General features: G+C 41.5%; 1 protein-coding gene across 1 annotated transcript in view; it reads right to left on the bottom strand.

Moving 5' to 3' along the window:
- OPN5 (opsin 5) overlaps window positions 1-15,856 on the bottom strand; it is a 1,244,835-nt gene extending 1,228,979 nt beyond the window's left edge. Inside the window, exon 1 of the mRNA XM_044062686.1 lies at window positions 15,651-15,856. Within this exon, the coding sequence (XP_043918621.1) occupies window positions 15,651-15,735 (85 nt within the window). The 5' untranslated portion in view covers window positions 15,736-15,856. The remainder of the gene's footprint in view (window positions 1-15,650) is intronic.
- Between the last annotated feature and the right edge of the window lie 819 nt (window positions 15,857-16,675).

Below are 16,675 nucleotides of genomic sequence, written 5' to 3'. Positions count from 1 at the left end.
CAGTCACCTATTCCATTAAGTTAAACCATGAAGTAAGCCAAGTTGTCAGACTAGCAAGGAAGATTCTGGTAACAATGCAGAGCAAAGTAAAAGCAGAACTTGACAAAATGGCGAATTTAGGTGTAATCACTCCAGTAAAAGAACCAACTGAATGGGTATTCTCCATGATCGTAGCTCATAAGAAAAGCTCAGATAATATTCGAATATTTATTGATCCGAGAGACGTAAACAAAGCACTTGTATGTCCTCATCATCTAATGCGCACAGTAGAAGTAGCCGCTCTCATAGCAAATGCCACTCTGAAAAAAGTCTTAGATGCAAAAAGTTCATTTTGGCAAATTTTGCTGGATCACAAATCTTCATTGTTAACCACGTTCAGTATACCATTTGGTAGATTCAGGTTCCTGAGAATGCCATTTTTAATAAAGTCTGCCAGTGAAGTATTTCAAAGTGCAATAGAACAATTTTTTTCTGGTTATCCATGTGCTATCATAGTAGATGATGTTATTGTAGGAACCAATGATGAAGACGAACATGATAGATATCTCAGGAAAGTTCTAGACCATGAACGTGAAGTCAGTCTTATACTGAATTATCAGAAATGTAATTTCAAACTGAAATGAGTTATTTATGTGCATCATTTATTTACCAGTTCTGGCTTACAACCAGATCCGTCTAAGCAAACAGTAATTCTTGAGATGCCAGTTCCAGAGAATGTCACATCCTTTGCAGCATTTTCTTGGTATGGTCAACTATTTAGGAAAGTTCATCCCAGATCTAAATGCACCCTTACGTGGGTTGACATGCAAAAATGCAAACTGGTCCTGGATGGCACTACATCAAAAACATTTGACGTTCTGAAACAGAAAATTGCCAGTCCACCTACATTGAGATATTATAATGTTTACAAACCTGTACCTCTTTCATGTGATGCTTCAAAGTATGGTCTTGGTGCAGTATGTCTTCAAGAAGACATACCAGTAGCCTATGCATCCAGACCTTTAACCCAAACTGAAATGCAGTATGCATAAATTGAAAAAGAGCTTTTGGCAGTAGTGTTTGCTTGTTCAAAGTTCAATGATTATATTTATGGAAAACCTGTTCAAATAGAGACTGAGCACCAACCTCCAGTGACAATTCTAAAAAAGCCAAAACATATGCACCAACTTCTAGTGGCAATTCTAAAAACGCCAAAACATATGCACCAACTTCTAGTGGCAATTCTAAAAACGCCAGAACATACAGCCCCAGCATGCCTGCAACACATAATGTTAAAACTGCAAAAGTACAATTTCAATATGGTCTATACAAAAGGAAAATATCTATACCTTGCTTATGCTTTGTCAAGAGCACCCAGACAGACAACAGAACAGCCTGACAACAAGAAAGCAGACTTTGAAATCATGGAAGTCCAAAGTTTTTTTTCCTCATCATGTCTTGATGAACTCAAAAATCCCACAGCTTCAGACCCAGTTCTCTAGAACCTGGAACATTTTAGCAGTCAAGGCTGGTCAGCATGACAAACTAGTCTACCACTAGACATACAGAAGTACTTTCCTTACAGAGATGAACTCATGATGGAAGATGGAATCATCATGAAAGGTCCAAAAGTGGTAATTCCTTCAGCATTACAACAGGAATATATCAAAATGTTGCATCGTGGTCACCCAGGTACTGATTCAACCAAAAGAAGGGCAAGACGCATAGTATTTTGGCCTTCTATGTGAAAAGATACAGAGAAGGAAACTCTAGCATGTTCAATTTGCAATGGCACTAAATCGTACCAACAAAAAGAACCACTTCAGGTAAACCAGAAGAAGTCACCTTTAGTGACATTTTTGAACTGATGAAGCAAGCGGCAAGAGAGCTGGTCCTCATAAGCACCCACTCCTGAGGAGTCTGTGCTCCTCAGGGTTTTCAAAGTTGTTTCTTCTACCTTTTTGGTGGTACTGCCCACTAATAACCTTATAGACCTGTTTTGTTGTGGGTGTGGAAGGAACCTGATGTGGCAGAGTTAATGTCATGCAAGCCAGACAAGATTTTAGTAGCCCTGAGGAATAAATCAGTTTGGAGCAAGCCCCCAGTGGATGCCATGGTTGTTGCAGCAAACAGATAAAAGGAACTCTCTGAAGAGAGCTCGCCTGTCCATCTCCCTAATGGAGATTCTAGGGCTTTGGACAAATTCAGGAAATGGACTTATGCTTTAGCAACTTTTGCACTCAGAGCTCGGAATTACCTTACCCATATAACCCATTTTCAGAGGGATTTGAGAAAGGAGCCGATGAAGCCCCTCTCATGTAACTTACCTGCAGACATCCAGAAATCACTGGAGTCCCAGTTCTCCATCCTTTAATCTATATGAACGTATCCATGCATCTGCTTTCCAAGGTAGCTGATGGTACAGACAGAGTGGCAGGCATCTACCGACATGCCTGAATGAACCTATACAATTTTGCTTCAGGACATCCATCATCAATGCCCCTTTCTGTGGTTTAACTTTGGACTGAAGGTGAAGGAAATACTCAGTAGGAGTGAGCAGAAAGGCAAGAACCTGTCTGCTGTCAGAATCCACTTTTCCACCCCTCAACAGACCTTTTCTAGGAATCTAAAAGGAGGACTGTGGTTTTGGAAATCCCATTGTTTTAACCAAGATGCTCCTGCAGGGCAGAGCGGGGAGTAACTAATAGATATCACACAGAGGCAGAGATGGACTGCAAAATCAGGGGGTTCTCACAACTTTCATGGAGAAGCCCTATTAGTGTTCCTAAACGGTTGCCCCACTGCCGCACTCTGGAGGCAGACAGAGGGCATTTATCCATGTGCCCTCAACCCTGGCAGGCCATCACACATGACTCTTGGGTGCATTGGATAGACACCAAAGGCTATGTTATACCCTTTGTTTGTTATCCACAAAAAAGGAGGACAATTCCTAACATACTACCCAGTCAGATGGAACCTGCAGCAGCACAAGTAAAAAAGCTGCTAAAAAAGCCATCCATCACACCCCCCCCTCCCAGATCAAACAGAATTGGGAGGCTATTGCAAGTTATTTTTAGTTTTGAAGAAAACAGGAGATCTAAGGCCCATCTTGAACCCAAGTCACCTCAATCAGTTCATGAAATGGACAAAACTTTGGTTGGTCATGGTTCTGTCCATTCTACCTCTACTGAGTAAGGATGACTGGATGTGCTCGATAGATCTCCTGGATGCCTGCTCTCATATCAAGATAGTGAAGCAGTTCAGGAGGTTTCTCCATTTCCAGCTGGAAGACAATCATTTTCAGTTGAGGACACAGTCCTTTGGTGTCACCACAGCTTCCCAGGTGTTTACCAGATGCATGGCAGTGGTGGCAGTGTATCTCACTACTGCATGTCGAACAAATCAAAGAGGGAGGACATAGATCATTGTGTGCATTGTATTTAGTCAGCCATGGTAGATAGATGGCACATGCATATAGGTTACTGAGCATGTGCAAGATCAGTGCCATTTTGTGTAGTCAGAGTGAATGCAGGCATGAATGTCGATGTTCTTATATTAAAATGAGTGGCTCCTCACTGCACCAACCAGAGATATACTGGTCCAGCATAGGGACTTCCTGCTCCACCTTGTTCCACACATGGGATTATAGTCTGTCCTGCAATGAGACAGCTAATACTAAAGCAACAAATAAAGTTCATAGGATGCCAGCTGAATACAAATGGTCAGATAGCCAAACTTGCATAGTCCAGAGTATTGTCCCTTTTTCAAGTAACCTCAGAGGTTCTTCACCACCTTTTATCCCTGCAAGGCTCATTCTTAGGCTATTGGGATTAATGGCTACTTCAGTCATTCTGGTCCCTCTAGCAAGATGCTACATGAGAGCCCTGCAGTGCACCCTTTCTGTTCAATGGTTCTCGATGTTGCACCCACTGCAAGCACCAATATGTCTCACACCAATTTGCAGATAGCACATCATTTGGTGGTTGACCTCCACCATAGTCTCAAAGGGTCAGTCATTCACCTCACCACCTTCAATAGCAAGATTAACCACAGATGCTTCCTTTCTGGGGTTGGGGGAATGTCAAAGGGAAGACTGTTTAATGTTCTGGGTTAACCACATATGCCAGTCTTCCCATCAATATCTTCAAGATGAGAACGGTCCTCCTAGCATTGCAGGCTTTTTAAATTCCCTTCTCAGTGGTGTGATTGTCATACAGACAATCAGACATAATGGCTGTAGTCTGGTATATCAACAAAGAAGGAGGAGCCCAATCATAATCACTTTGTCTGGAAGCCATGAGAGTGTAGCAATAGGAGATGTGTTCCTGTTCCTTTCTAATTGCAATATACATTCTGGGGACTTCCAATGTTCTGTGGGCAAACTAGCAACACAGATTTGCAGTCACTAGGACCAACCTTGCTGCAATCTTTTTGCTGCATACCTAAACACAACAAGTGCAGCATTTACCCTGATCCCTCCACAGGGTCAAACACAGAGGGGTCGATCTAGTCCATAAGTGGCCCCTGGGTCTCCTTTATGCCTTTTGTCCCATTCCTCTCACAACAAAATTTCTTCAGAAAGCCAGAGGGTGCATGCCAGAGTTATCATCATTCCCTCCTTTTGCCTCATCAATTTTGTTTTCCCTTCCTCTGGTCTCATCTAGTACATCTACCTTGAATCCTCAACCAGATCTTCTGAGTCACCCATCCAGTCAGCTTCACCAAGACCTGAAAACCCTGAAATTAACTGCATGGTTCCTCCATTTCTAATGGTAGCCAGAAATGCCAGCCTTTCTGCTCTGGTAATCCACATTTTGTCTTCTGAACAAAAAACAAATACCAGAAAAGTCTATCACAGCAAATGGAGAAGGTTTACAACATGGGCTTCTTCCAGAAGGGATAGATCACTTTTCAGTCCTTCTTCCTTCCATTCTGGACTTTTTGGCTGAGCTTTTTCAAAAAGGATCATGTTTTCACAGGTTCATAGCACATTACTAGGCTAATGGCTTAACAGACCTTACAAGCCTAGCCAATATAACCCAATTTTACCCAATATATGGCCCCGAAGGGCAAGAGGATGACATGGATTTGTGACTATGCATTGAGTATCTTACAGATTGCCACATCTATAATTGACATAGCCACTACCCCTAGTGTGAATTTGTGATTCTTCATCCATTGATCCAAATTGCATTTGAAGATGGTCATGGAAGGGCTCTGCTTAATGTAAATAGAAAGCCTGTTCCAAAGAAGGGACAATCTCTGAGATGCATATCTGTCTTTACAGTATGTTTGTTTGAGTTGCTGACTAAGTTTAGATCCCTGAATTGGGTGATCCTCATGCTGTTTGACTTGCAGATGTGTAGCAGCTCCATCAGGGCTGGATTTCTGAGTGTCTTGTGGGTCAGGCATAAGTCACCCCTTAATAGTTGGTAGGACACAGAGTAAAGGGAACATCTTTTAGTCTATCTGCATAGTACATGTTTACAGCCTGCATTTTCTTTGTGAGGAACCTCTGAGGTGGCACCAGCTGCTGTAACTGCCTAGTCAAGCACATGCCAAATGGCCCATTTTACTCAATTATTGGTCTAATGAGGGCTGAGTACAGTGGGATTATAATTTCCTTGCATCTGGATGTCATACCCTTACTTATAAGGTGTGCCACATAGAAGGAATTCCTCAGCACTGTGGACACATGTCAAAGTTCAGACTACTATCTATCTGTGTACTTAGAACTCTAAACTCTGAGTCTTAGAGGTGTGCTGCTGATGTTGTAATTCGGCGGGGTATTTGACTTTTGAAAGGGTATGATAATGCATTTTTTCTCATTTAGTTTTATGCCATTGTTCTGGCACCAATCATTTGTCTGATCTAGACTCTCAAAAAGGATATCTACATCACTGGGAGATTCAATTATTGCCCCCAGCTTGCAGTCTTGGCAAACTTTGTCATCCAGAGGCCTTCCACATTAGCCTTGCCTTCAGGGAAGCATATTCTGAACAGGCATGGTCGCAGCACTGAGCCCTGTGGCACAATACTAGTAAATGGCCTTTTGGTGGATCTGGATTCACCTACTTTAACCACATGTCCTGTCCATGAGCAAATTGGCTCTCCATCTGGTGACATAGGGATTTATGCCCAGTTTTCTGAGTTTATTTATAATACCCAAGCAGGGAATTGTGTCATATTCCTTGGCCAGGTCAAGATAGGAGGTATGTACTGTTTTAACCTCATCCATGGCCTTAGTGACTTTCTCAAAGAAATCCACCAGGTTCAGTAGGCATAACCTGCCCTTGACAAAGTCAGTTTAGGTCAGGTCCAGTGTTTGGAGGTTTCCTGTGTCATTATTTATTAGGTCCATGCTTATTCTTTCCATAGCCTTATATATACAACTAGTCAAACTTATACGTCTGTAATTTCCCAGGTCAGTAGATGGTCCCCCTTTATGCAGAGGATGACTGTTGCTGTCCTACACTCTGTCGGGATAAAGCCAGTCCAGAGGCTGTGGTTAAGCAGAGATCCTAATGGTCTTGATAAGTCCTGACTTATGCTGTTTAAGAAGCAACCTGGTATATCATCAGGCCATATTGAAGCCATGTTTTTAGCTTTAGAGAGTGAAGTGGTAATCTGCTCTTTTGGCAGTGGAGTGGTGGAGGGTATTTTATGGGGGGAGAATTGGGGTGATGGGGAGGTGAAATTTGAGCTGACGCTGTCAGCAAGCAAATTTGCTATATTTTCTGGCTGAGTATAAGTGATGCCATATGCAACTAATTCTGCACATTGTTGTGTGCTGCCCTTAAGATTGTGGACATAATCAGATGCTTGATTAGTTCCCTGATTCACTTGTTTAGACTAATGAGGGACGTTTTGCTCTGTTGTGTACATTCCATCTTACTTCAAGACAGGATTTTCTTTCTTTTGTTATACAACCTATTAAAACAAGGGGTCCACCAGGTTGGCTTGTTTTTGTGGTTTGACATGGGTTTATTTTGGTCTGGTACTTTCGTTTCTATGCAGTTGCTTATATGGTCATACAGGGCTTTTGTGTATGCCTCTGCATAGGTTCAGTGTTTTCTGCATTTGGGAAAGCTTATACATTAACTATGCTGTCCCTTAATTGGGGGATAATTTACCATAAAGTTCATAAAGTTTTTAGGGTTAGGTGGGGGCGATTTTTACCTTTTTTCAAGGAAGACCAATTTGTAATCTGATCTTACCAATGAGGACATCACACTAGGGGTGGCACAGCACTCTCCCATATTTGTAAGTACCACATCTAGGATATTTGTTCCCCTAGTGGGAGTGCAGACTAGCAGCAGCAGGGCATTTGATTTTACAAAGTCAAGAAATCTTTTGGCCTGCATGTTAGTGGTCATGTATGCTTCTCAATTAATGGAGGGGTGGTTAATATCACCCATGAATATGATAGTGACATGAATAGTGAGTGATTCTACTAACTTCAGGTATGATGTATGGGTTTCCTGGATCACTGTGGAGGACCTGTAGCTAGCAAGAATAGTGTAATGGATTTTTCCCATGATTAGATGGATATGGAGTATCTCAAGCATGTCATATTGTTTGAACAGCCTTGAGGTGTGCTTATTCTTTATGTAGATAGACAAGTCTCCACCTTTTGTTCTTTCATGTTCAGTAGGTGGTCAGAATGTACAAAAGGAGTTATAGCCATGTACTGCTGGAGTGCTTTCCATGGCTTTGAGCCATGTTTCAGTAACTGCACAGACGTCAGCATTCTCCAGGGTAAGGAAAGCTTTCCAGGAAGTGTAGTTTCTTGTTGAGATGCTTAGCAATGAGCAGTAACACCTTTAGCTTTTCCTGAGTTGCCTTTGTTATGTTGGAAACTCTGTCTGTTTGGCAATGCCTAAAAAGGCACTATAGGGGTTGATAATGTTTTGGCCAGTATCCAAAAGCATAGAGATGATAGGTGAAGACCATCACTGGCAAAGCAGTGTGGCCTGTCAACCATGTCCTCCCAAACTAACACATATTGGTCCCTTTGGAATGACACCAGTAGCTAAGCCAATTGTTAAATTCGATCATTTTCTGCTGGTATTGTGGCATCATCCTTGGAGACGGTAGAATACATCTCAGTGCTAGGCTTGTATCTGCCTGTGACACATATTCTGAGAGCTCAATCATGTCTTTCTTTATATAGTCTAAGGAGGTATGCCTCAGGCCATTCATGTCTATGTGGACTATGAATGAGTTATACTGGTACTTAGAGGTAAGCAACCCGAGTGCTTGCATGATCTGGTGAAACCTGGCCCCTGACAGGCAACTAACAGTAACCTTCCCCTTATCCAGTTTGGTAAAAGGGACTTCGATGTGTCTCACAATGGAGTCTCCTATGACCAGAATAGTGGGTTGTGAAGTGTTTCTCCATATGGTCTTGGTAGCTGAGACACAATGAGATGTTGTTTTATGTGTTGTGTTGGGAAGTGTCTTGTTTGTTTGTAGGCAGAGTTTCTGAGGACTGTGCCTGAAAGGCCTTTGAGGTTTGTGTAAGTTATATGTGAGCACCTCTGCATATATGGGTCTATGTATGTGGTCCTTTGCAGCTGAGGAGAATAATGTGTGTGGGTCGCTGACAACCTGTTTGTTGCTTTTTGTGTCTGTATGTGAGAGTCTAGCATCCAATGCCAATGTGTAACTACATTGCTCACATATTGTATTTATCTGTTCAAGAATTAAGTGGTTGTCAAGTGTTCATAAGATAATTGTTACATAAGTTCATAGGTTGGTACTAGGCTATTGACCCTAGGGCCTATACAAGTCTAGCCATAACAATTCCCTGGCTATTTCTTCCCACACTATTTACTTCCCTGGACCCCTGTCTAGCAGGGCAACTGACATGATCCCCGGGGTGAATTTCCTTTCTCCCATCCAATCGTCAAGGATCCTTTTGAAGAGGGCCAAGGAGGTGATCTGCTTGACATGTATGGACAGTCTATTCCAGAGTTTGAGGAGTCTCTGGGTCAGGAACCAATCCCTCCAGCATGTTTTGTTTATTGTGATGAAAGGTTTAGATCCCTGGAGCATGTGGCTCTCAGGGATTGGGATTTCTTTAAGTGTAGCATGTCCAACAGTTCTGGGTTTGACATGGCCTTGTATGTTAAGCAGAGATTGCCTCAGAGTAGATGATATGCGACAGAGTACAGCTGGAGTTTTTTAAGGCGGTCAGCACAGGGCATCTGCTTTAGGCCTGTGATTCTTTTAGTGAGGTATTTCTACGGCCTTTCCAGTTGTTGCAGATGTCTTGAGAGGTACATACCAAGTGGGGCGTTGTATTCTATAATGGGTCTAATGAGAGATGAGTACAGTGGGACAATTACCTCCTTTTTTCTGGATGAAAAGCCCTTAGTGATGAGGTGTGCCACATAGAAGGATTTCCTGACTGTTGTGGTGATGTGGTTATTAAAGGTGAGACCACTGTCCACCTGTGTTCCTAAGTCTCTTATCACACTTTCGGTGTTTAGTGTCCTGCCACCTGTTTAGTAATTCACGGGTACATGTTTTTTCCCATAGGGGATAACCATACATTTCTTGGCATTGATCTTGAGCCCATGGCTCTGGGTCCAAGCATTTGTTTCTTTAAGGCCCTTTTGTAGTATCCACATCATTGGGGATTCAATAATGGCTCCCAGTTTGCAGTCATCAGCAAACTTTGTTAGCCAGAGTCCCTTAGTGTTGGCCTGTACTTCAAAGAAGTAGATGCCAAACAAGAGCGGTCCCAGGACTTAACCCTTGTCACTTGTCTGGAGCTGGATTTGGAGTCAGCTACCTTTACAGTGTGGGTTCTCTCAGTAAGCCAGCTGGCAACCCATCGAGTGACGTAGGGATTAATGCCCAGCTTAGTAAGTTTATCTATGATTCCATAGTGGGGGGTGGAGTCAAAGGCCTTGCTGAGGTCCAGATAGGCTGTGTGGATTGCTTTACCCTCATCCATGGCTCTGGAGACTGATTTGAAGAAGTCGATCAGGTTCAGGAGACAAGATCAGTCCTTCACGAACTCAAACTGGGTGGGGTCCAGTGTTTGAAGGTTGCCAATATCTTTGTTTATAAGTTCCATGATAATACATTCCATGATCTTACAGATCAGGCTCATCAGACTGATGGGGCTGTAGTTCTCGGGATCCAAGGTGGATCCCCCCTTGTGGAGTGGGATAACTGTAGCTGTGCACCACTCAGTGGGCACGAAGCCTGAGGTGAGGATATGATTAAACATGACACTTAGGTGAGGTGCCAGTTCATTTTGTAGTTCATGTAGTACACAGCCCGGGATGTCATCTGGTCCCATGGATGCTGTATTCTTAGCTTTGGAGAGTGCATTTTTTACCTGTGTGGCCATTATTACTGGAATTTGGCAATCTTCCAGTATTGAGATGGGCCGTTTAGAGGGTGAGAGGGGGGTGACGTTGGCACTGAATCGATCTGCCAGGATACTGGCAATATCCTTGGGATCAGTATATTTAATTCCATTCTGTTGTAGCTCAGAGCAGATCTGAGCATTGCCATTTAGATTCTTGACATAGTTATAGAATGCCTTGTGGTTGTCTTTGGAATCTTTGGCAATTTTATTTTCATAACTAGCTTTGGAGGATTTTACGAGGGATCTCAGCTTCTTACTGTGGCTGGTAAGAGAATTTTTTGCATCGTGGGATTTTCCTCTTTTCTGCAACAGTTTCTTCCTTTTGTTGTAAAGTTGTTTATGGCAGGGGATCACCAGATTGGCTTCCTTTTTTTGGAGGAGAGCATCTTGGTTCTATTTGGGATAGCGCAATTCATGCATGAGTGAATGTGCTCGTACATTGCCTTAGTGTAGGACTCAGCAGTCGAACTTTCATTTCCCGTCTGCATGGGTGACATGAAGTTTGTAACTTCTGACTTGAGTAGCATGAAGTTGGCTTTTTAGAAGTTTTTTATGGAGTTTTCCTTACTGGGGAGTGGGGGTGGGATGTGGATTTTAAGGGTGGTTAGCTTATGGTCTGACCTGACCAACGAGGGGGTGAACATAGGTGTGGAGCATCGATTTCCCATGTTGGTAATTACCAGGTCTAGGATACTGGAGCCCTTGGTGGGACTATGGATTAGTTGATCCAGGGCGTTGGAATTTATGAATTCCAAGAACCATTGGGCAAAGGTGTTGGTACATAAGTAGTTTTACGAGTTAATGGCAGGTTAGTTGAAATCACTCTTTATTAGGTTGTTTGGTTGTATCTTAATATTTTCCAGTATGTTTAGAAAGGTGTAGTGAGAATCTTGGGGCATAGTGGGGGATCTGTAGCAAGCTACAATTTGGATTGCAGTCTTACCTAGTGTTAGTTGCACTTGGAGAATTTCAGGTGCATTGTGTTGGGCAACTAGCCTGATGATGTGAATATCCTTGGTGAATATGGACACTCCTCCACCTTTAGTGTTTCGATTCTGGTTTGGTGGCCGGGTGCTCTCTGAAGCCTTGAACCAGGTCTCAGTTACTGCACAGATATTGATGTTCTCCATTTTTAGGAGTGTCTTGAGAGTGTGTATTTTGATGTTTAGACTTCTAGCATTGAGTAGCATTACCTTCAGATTTTGCATGCTTGTAACTGTTACAGTGGTGGTTTTGTCCTTTGAACTTTGCCTAAAAAAGGCACTATAGGGGTGGCAAGATCCTTAGCCAGTAACCTGAATCCCAGGGGCATCAGGTGCAGACCATCTCTGGCAAAGCATCGTGGTCTGTTGATCATGTCATTCCAGGCCGACAAATACTGGATCCACTTTGAATGACACCAGAAGCTTAGCCAAGTGTTGAAGTCAGTCATTTTGTCCTTATATTGTGGTATCATTCTGGGTGAAGGCAGGATGCTACTCAGGGCTAGGGTCATACCTGCCTGGGCCACATGATCTGAGAGCTCTTCCATGTCTCTTTTCATGTAGTCCAGGGAGGTACATCTCAAGTCATTCACTCCAACATGGACAATGACAGAGTCATATTTGTACTTGTTGTGGAGTGACTTAAATGCATGCATTATGTGGCAGATCCTGGCACCCGACAGGCAGCTGACTGTCATTTTCTCCTTGTTCAGCCTGGTGAGTGGGACATCAGTGTGTCTGACTATAGAGTCACCTATGACTAAAGTGTTAGGTATGTTGTCTTGCCTTAGGGGCTGTTGCTGGGTAGCACACTGATGTTGTGAGCTATGTGACACTTTGGTTGTGATTGGTGTTTGTTTGCATTTCAGCTTCGGAGGTCCTTGTTACTTGGGCAGGTTACAGTTAAGGACCTCTACATATGTGGATTTAGTGTTACTATCAGTGGGTGTTGCTGGTGTGAGTTTAAAAGGGCCATGTGTTGCTTGAGGTGTAGTGCGGGTGTTAACCTTCTCCTCTCAACTGCCTAGCACAATCTTGGGTGGAGAGAGCTTTGCTTCCAGTTTGGCTATGTAAGTGCATCTCTTACAGGTTGTAGTGTTGGGTGGTAGGAGGAGAGGGTTGTCTGTGTACATGAGGCAATTGCTGCATTGCCCCAGTATGCCCAGATTCACCAGGTGGACAGGAGAAATCACCGGAAGCTGACCCTTGGACACGCCTGGTTTGGTGCTTTTTTTGAAAAGTACAGGAGCTGTTTTGCCTTCCCTTAGCAAGGTACTTTGCAATTATAGGCTGTTTAGTTCCCATGATTAATTTCTCCTTATTAATAAGGAGAGTTGAGTGCATGTATCAGTTTAAGGCTTCCTAGTGCTTTCCAGCAGGTATTGGAGCAAGTGGTAGTCACAGGGATGCTTAAAGTTAAGATGAAAACATTGCGTCAGGATGCCCATGTCCACCAAACTTGATGCAGAGATAGCAGAAAAGTGCCCATCTCTGGTTTTAAGTTCTAATGTGTACTTGAAATTATAGGAGAGGAGGGTGTTTGTAACTGGATGAGGTAAGGGTGCTTACATAGTATAATTTGCAGCTAACCTAACCAGCATTGCTGCCCAGCACCAAATCAGATGTTCTCTGAGCAGCTATAGTCCTGGGTCTATAATAAGGTAAGTAGACCTAAATAGTCCTAACTAAATATGTTAATGCTGCTCAGTATGCAAGCTAGTTGCCCCTAGAGTAACACAGGACTGAGATAAACTTTTGAGATAAATGTCACCTTCTGATGATTGCATGTATACCAGGCACCTGTAATTGCTGCTGTGGGAAGAGCAGATTTTCACAAAAGTGAGGCTTATATATAAGCAGAAAAAAACAGGTTTTACACTAATTATGCCCCAAGGCCAATCAGATAAACACACAATGAGCTTTCCACCAGCAATCAGCCTTCTCCCCCTACAAGAGTGCAGACTTTGACCCTCTTAATGTAAAATGACTGGTTTGGAGCCCAAGTGGTGAGGAACCTCAGATAGATGCCTAATACGAAGAAATGCTAGATATAATGTATTTCAGTGCAGAACAGCAGTCCTTACAGCAATTTGAAAATGCAACTTTAAACTTTACAGAAGTGCAAAAAAAAACAATAAGTAGCACAGTAAATATTCATAGTATGATGAAAATAAGCAATGTTTCCAGATGTTTGCATCCATACAGGGCACTGCCACAGGGAGTGGCTCTGTGCAAATGTGCCAAATTTATACCAGCACTGGAAAAACATACAACTGACTACACTTAAAGCTCTTTTGTGTGCCTCCCAACTCAGATAGACCAGGTAAACACCTATTGCCACTAGATGAATAATCACAGTCCTCCTAATGGAAAAGCAGATTAAAATAGTGTCTGGAGTGAAATGCTATGAAAAACAGACTTAAATAAGGAAAGGCAATAAGTAATTCAGGATAACAGCAGTCTACTTTAAACAGCTTATAAAATTGTGATTATTCAGTAACAATAATTTGCTTTGAAGAAATGAGCCTTAAGCCACTCAATTGTGCAGAATTTATAAAGGCATTAAAAACAAGGTAAGCTGATTAATAATCCCTCTAGCCAATAAAACAACTACATGCAGTAATGCTTAGTGCATTTCTCCAACCTATGCAGACCAGGCTACCATCCATGGCCACTAGATGGACAATCCACTGTTCTCTTGATGTAAAAACCCAGAAAAGAGCTTGCTAGAGTATAAGAATACACTATACTATTTATCAGTAGAACACATAATGGGAGGCAAAATGCATTTTTTTCAAAATAAGCAGAAGGAAAGGCAAATAAATAATTCAAGTTATAAATGTGTAGAAAGGGAGGAGTATATAATGCTCAATTTACAGTAAGGGTGGACATCTTAAAATCACCAAGTTTAAAAAGCACATCAAGGAATGGGAGGGTAGGTGGGAAAATAACCATCAGAGATTCAAACCATGAGTCTTATCAGAAAAGTCAAAAACATAGAAACTCTCTGTGCATTTAAAGGAGAACTCCACCCAAAAGTATTTTTTACTTTGCAAAAAGTCACTTTCCTTCCCTGTAATCCAACACTAAATATTTCACAAAACAGAAAAAAAACATTTAATACTTATTTTTTGCATTTCTCTTCTGCATTTGTCTCATCTACTACCTTACAATGGCTGCTAAGAGTGCCGGAGAAATTAAGTTAGATCACTTACCCCAGCCACAGAGCCACCAAGAAAACAATGCCCCTTAGACAATGACATTTAAATATGCCTTATCAGTTACAGATTGCCAGCATCACACCATAGATAAATAGTATAATATGTAGTCTGCAAGAATTTCAAGCTTAATTTTCAGGTGTAAATGTCTTTCCCTTTAATAAAACTCAGTGCCACAAAGAAAGAAAACATATGTTCATCTACCTCTTCTTACCTTTTGTCAGCATTCAATTTTACATTTTTTCTACACTGTAATTTCTGTAGAAGTGCATGTTTCTTCTGGTGTTTTGTTACAGCATTTTTGCATTGTACACATTGTTTTGTTGAGACAAGTCAGTGAGTTGAGGAAAGAAGATTAACATCATCCAGCTACAGTATTGAAAGCTATAAATGAAACACAAACCATCTCAGCCTACATAACACCTATTAATCACAGGAGTCAGACTTCTCACACTTGGAACACTAAACTACATCTGTTACTTTGAGCAGAACAATTAATTCAACTACACTTTCAAGCCTGTCATTCAAACATCCCTTAACAGTGATGACCACTATTGAAAATCAAAGGAAACAAAGTAATTAAAAATGTAGATTGTAGAATGTAGATTGATGCTGACATTGAAAAGTTGGCAAATACAGGACGGTTGTAAACTGATGAGAGAGAAAACCACAGTAACTCATAAGGATTTCTTCTGTCCCTGTAACATGATATCAGAAAGGTGAAGGTATTGACTGTAAAATAAAATTATGATAGCCAAGGCAGCCTCCTTCTGATCATTTTGGGTAGAACAAATTAGAAAATAATAGTAACCATTTACTTTTATACAGTGAGATTAGTAACACAGCAAAGTTCAAGACTTGCTAAAAAACTGTTTCTATTTTCAGTTTTGGGGTACAGTTCTCCTTTATGTATCACTCAACAAACACATTAACCAGTGAAAAAAACATAAAATATGCAGCCTGGGTAATTTAAATGTCTATCTGCCACACAGAGCAAAAACACCAGGCTATGCAGATTACTTAAAACAGAACAAAATTGAGCAGGTAAAACAGAAAGCAGCTCTATCAGTTTAAGCAACTCACAGGCAAGAAAATGTAGATTTACGTTCCTCACCCAGCAGGGAGTCATCAACAGCTTTGCAACTATCAAGCTACAGTTAGCGGCCATTTCCAGTTTTCATCTTGGGCAAACCCAGACTTCCATTGCTTCTCTAAACATTTCAAGACTTCCTGAAGCAAACCTTCCTTTTAAAGGGGCACTATCTCAGATTTTTTACTAGAGAAGTTTGTTTACATTTTAGTACTCTGTAAATTACATGTTCAGCTAAAGGCAAGGTTTACAAAGAGTCTTTTTATCATACTGCAGGTCAGATTACACAAACTCTCAGTGGGGGTTGTTAGAGGAAGTTCTTAGAACTTAAAGTTGCAGGCAGTTTGTCCTTTTTTGTTTTCCTTCCCACACTCATGAGCAATTAGATTAGCTGACTGACTGGATTTTACTCAGCTAGAAATGCTATCTTGTTACACACAGACCTGGAGCCTGTTTAGCAATGAAGTTATAGCTATTTTACTATGTACTTGTTTTCGCAAAACTGTGTCTAATAAGTATTCAAGCCTAGGGAATAGTATTTGTCATGCTTGTTGCTACAAATATTTTTCCCTCCACTAGCAATTATTTTTCATATGGTCTGTTATTAGTGTTGCGTGTATGTGTGTGTGTGTGTGTGTGTGTGTGTGTGTGTGTGTGTGTGTGTGTGTGTGTGATGATGATGATGTAGGCGCACTTTTATAATCATACAGATTTTCCTTCATTTTACAGCACAGCATTGCTTTGGACAGCTCTGCCTTGCAAAGAAACAAATGTCCAAATATTCTAAAATATTAAAATATTTTCCATCTTTTCTCTAAAAATGTCATGCAGCTTTGGAACTGAATCTAATCACTGTTCAAAAAGTATTTTCTCATTAGCTGATGCTATTTGTTGTCCTTCAGAAATCACACCATAACTATTTATCTAATAGTGATTCCATCCTACTGGATTTCTTTTCTCACGTTTTTTCTGTCATTCATTGTGGTAAAATGTTTTCAGCTTTCACATCTTTCCTGAC

This window comes from Protopterus annectens, chromosome 2.part1 (assembly GCF_019279795.1).
Source record: "Protopterus annectens isolate FY-2018-M chromosome 2.part1, PAN1.0, whole genome shotgun sequence".
Taxonomy (NCBI): Eukaryota; Metazoa; Chordata; order Ceratodontiformes; family Protopteridae; genus Protopterus; species Protopterus annectens.
This window is presented reverse-complemented; position numbering and strand designations above follow the sequence as displayed.